At 39.9% G+C, this 6,369-nt stretch overlaps 1 protein-coding gene across 1 annotated transcript in view; it reads right to left on the reverse strand.

Annotated features, from left to right (window-relative positions):
* Nucleotides 1-6,369, reverse strand: part of CALD1 (caldesmon 1) — a 206,954-nt gene that overhangs the window by 4,782 nt on the left and 195,803 nt on the right. Inside the window, 3 exon segments of the mRNA XM_010831642.1 lie at nucleotides 53-133; nucleotides 5,560-5,574; nucleotides 6,266-6,278. Coding sequence (XP_010829944.1) covers nucleotides 53-133; nucleotides 5,560-5,574; nucleotides 6,266-6,278 — 109 coding nt within the window.

The raw sequence follows: 6,369 nt of genomic DNA on the forward strand, positions 1-6,369 counted from the left end.
CAGGATACAGTAGGAAATGAACCCATGAAAAACAAATCTCCCAGTAGATTACCTTAGTGGGGGAAGTGACCTTGTCCACAGATTGCTTTTCCCAGAGGTTCCTCTTGCCAGATACATCTCCTGGCCTCAAATCCTAATGAACAGAAAGCAGAAAAATTAATATGTGGCTCTTTGTATGTTCTGGCCAGGTCTAAATAAATCACATGTTGTTTATTTGTGTAACACACTTTATCCGAGTGATGTGAAATGGTTTGAATCAAAAGGATTGCTAACCATTGTTTGATTTTATATAGACCCTGACCTATGTTGTGACACGAGAATGGGCTCAAACTATCCAGCACTGAGGTCCCGTTATTCACTGAGGACTTACTGTTTATTGACCTGTAAAATTGGAATATAAGCATATTTAAAATGAGATAGCCTATTTTTAACTTTCTATGTCCTTAGAAGTGAATAGCACATAGGTTTTAAATAATTTTTGGTATGAAAGTTGCTCAGTTGTGTCCGACTCTTTGCGACCCCATGGAGTCCATGGAATTCTCTAGGCCAGAATACTGGAGTGGGAATCCCAGGGACGGGGGAGCCTGGTGGGCTTCCGTCTACGGGGTCACACAGAGTCGGACACGACTGAAGCGACTTAGCAGCAGCAGCCTTTCCCTTCTCCAGGGGATCTTCCCAACCCAGAGATCGAACCCAGGTCTCCCACAGTGCAGGTGGATTCTTTACCAGCTGAGCCACAAGAGAAGTCAACAATACTGGAGTGGGTAGCCAATCCCTTCTCCAGGGGATCTTCCTGACCCAGGAACCGAACCAGGGTCTCCTGTATTGCAGGTGGATTCTTTATCTACTGAGCTATCAGGGAAGCCCAATTTTTTGGCATACTCCAACATAAAATAAAAAGTTTAAAAATTAAAAAATACCTAAAATAAATAAATAATTTTCAGGGGATTGGATAAACACTTCATCCCTTGCCAATTAGCTTTCTTTTTGGCCTCACGGCCCCCAGCCCTTAAGACTAATGCATATCAGCTGGACTTCCAATGGCCAACCCTGCATCTCTTCGCCTGAGGACTTCCTCAGGCTACAGGTGCCCACTTTGCCCACCCAGGGGGCAACCTGGATGTTCAGAGTCATCCCTAAGAGCAGTCTTCAATCACTCATCCATGAGATTTGGTGCGAGACTATTTCTTAGACTCGCTCACGCCTCAGGTAGGGTAACTAGAAGCATGTGTTTTGTGATGGCTTCTAGGTTTTTCCCAGTGGGGTTACGTTTAAAAGCTCACGTAGTGAGTTGCTTAATAAACATTCTTAATTGGCTGTTTTCTTTTCCCGCCTCACTTCCTATAGTGTTTTCTTCACGTCCCAAGTACCCTACTTGCACAGGAACCACTATTTTAGGGCAGCCCAATCTAGGACACTTTTGTAATTACACTTTTCTCAGACTAAAATAATTTTATGTTTTCTGAGAAGCAAGTGGTAATTCAGAAGTGTATCAGGAGAAGCCAGCCCCATGAAAGTAAACATTTACTACAAACTGTACCCATAAGAGAAACTGACAGGTTGATGACATATGCAAGAACCCGTGAAAATCTTGGGAAGAAAACACTAAAATACGATAACAGCTATATATCTTGGATTTTTTATTTACTACCTCATAATGAATTTGGCTTAGACAAGGATCCAAATTTCTGTTTCCATTTACTTTTCTTCTAACATTTGCTTATATTAGTCCTTGGCAAAGGCAGTTTCTGGAAAATAAATGTGTTTTACTGAAATAGTAATGTTTATTTTGGCAAACCCTTTTCTCATTAGAAGGCAAAGCTAACAGCAATTGCATTTATCCATGGACACCAGTCTAAGCGGACATATGTTTTTTCATAGATAACTATTGAGATTGTAACGTTGAAGATGCACTGGTTAATAGTATCATGTGAAGCAGTTCAGATTTACCTTAATCTTATTATTAATAAATTTCTGGATTTTCACTGTGATGTGGATTCCTGATATTCTGTTAGAGAGTTACACCTATTTAACTTGGAACCAGTAAGCAACAAATCAGGTTGTTTTTGAAAAGTTCCACTGTATATTTCCATGTAGGCAGAAGCTGCCAAATTGTCTGGAAGACTGTTTAAAAAATTTGGAGACTATAATCAGGAACATGCTAATGGTAGCTCTGGAAAGTGGCTATTACTACTTTATTTATTTGATTTATATAAGACAAATACTTTTTTTTTTAATGTGAATACTCTTCTACTGAGGAAAATGAATTGTATCTCCCTTAAATCCTGCCTATGAATCTTTTGAGGTCACTTAAAGAGTTTAGAGAGTCCATTTAAAGAAAATATTAACATCCAAGTAGCAAACTGGCATTTTAAATCAAATGGGAAATATAAATGAAATTACCTGACTGGCCTACTACATTTTAGAGAAAGACCCACTCCAGAAGAACAGGGAAAAATGAAGCCAGGAAAGCAGACTGCCAGTCAACCAGAGATCAAAGAATGAAGAAGAGAATTCAGCTGAGAAGGACAAAGTTGGTATTTTTTTTAAACAAAAAGAAAGATAAATTAGCATTTTAATTGCTGTATATAACATGTAGTTTAGACACAAAGAACAGACAAACCAGGTACAACAGACATATCCAGAATTTTACACAGTGACACTGAAGTCCTGTAAATTCTACCCACAAATAGCAATAGATGTCCCAGCAAAGAATCAGGTATAGATCAGTGTTTAAATAAGTTACTAATTTTTAGAAACCCCAAGTAATATTGATTTGACAAGCTTCTGAGCACTTTTAATTACATGAAAATTAATTCATAGCTAGCAGCAGAGGATGGTTTTTATCTTAGGTGAAGTTTAGAACTGAACACGAATCTCTTTTCCTTCTTCTTGAGGTTTCACTGGGTGAGCACTATTTTGGTGAGAAAACTTCTCTCTGATTTTTCCTTAATGGCCACGTGCCACACATCTGGAAACACAACCCTGGCTTTCCCCTCCACGCACATATGCCAAGGAATAGAAACCAAGGGCTAAGAATAAATCGCTTATGGCCCCCAATTAGAAGGGTGGCTTTGGGAGCCTCCTCTCTACTGTTGTCCTTAGGCAATCTTCTGACATCCTGAGCTCAGCGTCGGCCTGACCAGAATCCCCAGGCTGTCAAACTCACATGCCTTTCATGAAGAGACAGGTTAGAAACACAAAAGCCGAAAGTGGCTGGTGGAAGAAAATTTTAAATTTTGAAAAAGAGGGAATCGACAAATTAAAGAGTGCATACCTCCACACCTCAAAAATGTGTTTGAATTATAATTTTAAAAGGGAAAAGAAAGCATGATGGCCTGGTCTACACAGATCTTAGCTGCAGGCCACCAGAGTGAAAAACCCTGGATAAGACCCAAACAGCCTTTCTTGACCTGACTTTCTAAGCCGCCTTCCTGGATTTAACCTTTTGTCTGATAAGTTTCATGTACTCATATCTACAGGACCCTTCCGGCTCTTCCCAGTAGTTTGGACATTTTCATTTCTTTTCTGTTGGATCCTTATTGTCTGTGGTTCACAATCCTGCCTTGTTGAACTCCAAGTTATTTCTTTTCCTGAATGACATGTTGCTGGTCTACTACACTTGGAATGTGCACAAAGCTCAAAGTTGCTTATTAAGAATACTCAAGCTGGCCTTTTATCTATAACATCAATTATGTATCATTATCTTTCGACCTGGCCTTTATCAAGGAAGCCACACTAGTCTACAAAATCCAATGGGACATGGGGAAAAAGAGATCATTCTGATGTATACTAATTGCCACATTCTTCTTTCCTTTTCTTCTCTACACAGTATTATAGTAGTTGCCAACCTTTTTGGCATGACGGACCCGTTTCAAGGAAGACAATTTTTCCATGGACCAGGGGTAGGGGAGAATGGTTTCAAGATGATTCAAATGTGTTACATTTATTGTGTACTTTATTTCTATTATTATATTACACTGTGAAATATAATGAAATAATTATACAATTCAGCAAAATGCAGAATCAGGCGGTAATGCAAGTGATGGAAAACAGCTGTAAATAAAGATGAACCTTCACTTGCTCTCCTGCCACTCACCTCCTGCTGTGTGTGACTCAGTTCCTAACAGGCCACAGACCACTACTGGTCTGTAGTCTGGGGGTTGGGGACCCTGCCCTAGTAGACAGTCTAGCAAATTACTTATTAAATATTAGATAAAGCAGGCAATGATTTTGTAATTTCCCTGTAATGCCTGTTTGTCCTGCCATTTTTAGGAGGTCATCAATAATTCCCAAAAAATGGGGATTTTTGTGGAAACCTTGACTCAGCTATACCTATTGTAATACTAACTGAACTGAATCTTTTTAACACTCCCATTAGGATGAAATAGATGATAGGCTTATCAGTTCAAGTGTTGATAAAAGAGTATGGGTCAGGTCCTTGACCAAATATATGAGTATAATCTGGGACTGAAATGAAACAAGGTTGCAAATACATGTAAAAAACTGACCACCTCCTTTAGCAACGTGCCATATTCACCCAAGAAGAAAGAAGAAAAACATACACCTCTTTCTTCTTATCTTGCTATCCTGAGAAGTCTTAAATGGGTCCACAAACTTGCTGAACTTGTATTATATGCAATGTTTTAGGGCAGAGGGTCCTTAGATTTCATTAGGTTTTCAAAGGGATAATTCGATAAGGTTGATAAACACTGGTCTCGAACCATAAAACTTTATATTACTTGCCATTAAAAAATAATTTCCATTCTTTACATCACCTTGGGTGCTAGGGAAACTTGAGGCACTAAAGATCACATACCTTGAGGGTATCATCCCTTGCCTTGTGTGTGCTAAGTCACTTCAGTCATGTCTGACTCTTTTTGACCCCGTGGACTGTAGCCTGCCAGATTCCTGTCCATGGGATTTCCAGGCAAGAATACTGGAGTGGGTTGCCATGCCTCCTTCAGGGAATCTTCCCGAGCCAGGGATTGAACCTGTGTCTCTTAAGTCTCCTACATTGGTAGGCGGGTTCTTCACCACTAGGGCCACCCAGAAAGCCCTACCATCTCCTTTTATAGGCCTCCTTTCGTATATCTGAGGACTTCCCTGATGGCCCAGAGGGCAAGGAAATCTGCCAGCAATGCAGGAGACACAGGAGATGTGGGTTCGATCCCTGAGTCAGGAATATCCTCTGGAGGAGGAAATGGCAACCTACTCCAGTATTCTTGCCGGAAAAATCCCATGGACAGAGTAGTCTCAGGGGCTACAGTCCACAGTCACAAAGAATCTATATCTATTGGGAGCAGGAAAAAGATTTCTTTTCAATATATTAACTTTCCAGTTGTAAACTAGGTTCACATTAGTTTTATATCTCTGTGAGGCCTTTAGGTAAAGAATCTCAGGCTGAATATTAATTGATTATAAGGAATTGTACCCAAGAAGAGTATGGAAATATTTCCATTTTTTCTTTTTTCAGTTGGAAAGGTGATAAACTCTAGTGACTTTGGAGATTAAACATGGAGCCAATGGGTGCAATTAAATGCTCAATGGTGCAGAGACCTAGGGTTTGGGAAGCTTTTCTTCTGCCTCTGGAATGGGGTAGTTGTGACAGCAGAGTCTTTTGCTACCTTGGGCACCAACAAAACTATAAAAGCCAACTGAACAGAGAAAGCTCACCAGTGGACAGTAGGGAGCTTCATAAGTCTTTTGATTATAATGATAAATGCACGGCAACTACCATATACATTCAATGAAAAGGTTAAGAGAATATTTTTAGTAAGAAAGCCATGCTTAATAAGAAGATTTTAAATTTCCAAAAATAACATTCATAACCAGGTTTTATAGTTTCTAGTCTTACTGTTGTTTTGTTTTAAATGGCTTTTCTTTGGAGGTGTTGACAAGGAAATTACAGCAATTATTTCAACAACTACCTAATCACTGTATTTTTGGGTTAAGTTACAGAAATTAGGCAAATTAGAAAATGTGAGTTCGATAGCCAGCATAACATTCTAAGTCTAGGGGGTGCTCTTGACACAGAAATGGCCGAGATCATTTGACATTTTCAAATTCCTAGCTTAACTCATAGAATAGAAACTAAACACGCAGATAGTTAAGAGGGCAAATCTGAACTGCCTCAGCGATCCGGGAGGAGAGGTGATGACCGTTCCGTTCTACCTTCTGGGTAAATGACAGTGCAGCTGCTCGGGACTGCTCTCTCTCATCTGAGCCCCTCCTTGTTTGTTACTCAGCAGTCGCAGCCAAGAACAGGGGCCCTGTTTTTCCCAGACAAAACTCCCAACAGCCTGTTTTCTTCTGTTGCTGGAAGCTGAGCTATCAAAGACATTCAGAAAAACCTGGAGCTACTTACAG

Source organism: Bison bison, unplaced genomic scaffold (assembly GCF_000754665.1).
Source record: "Bison bison bison isolate TAMUID 2011002044 unplaced genomic scaffold, Bison_UMD1.0 scf7180017864530, whole genome shotgun sequence".
Taxonomy (NCBI): Eukaryota; Metazoa; Chordata; class Mammalia; order Artiodactyla; family Bovidae; genus Bison; species Bison bison.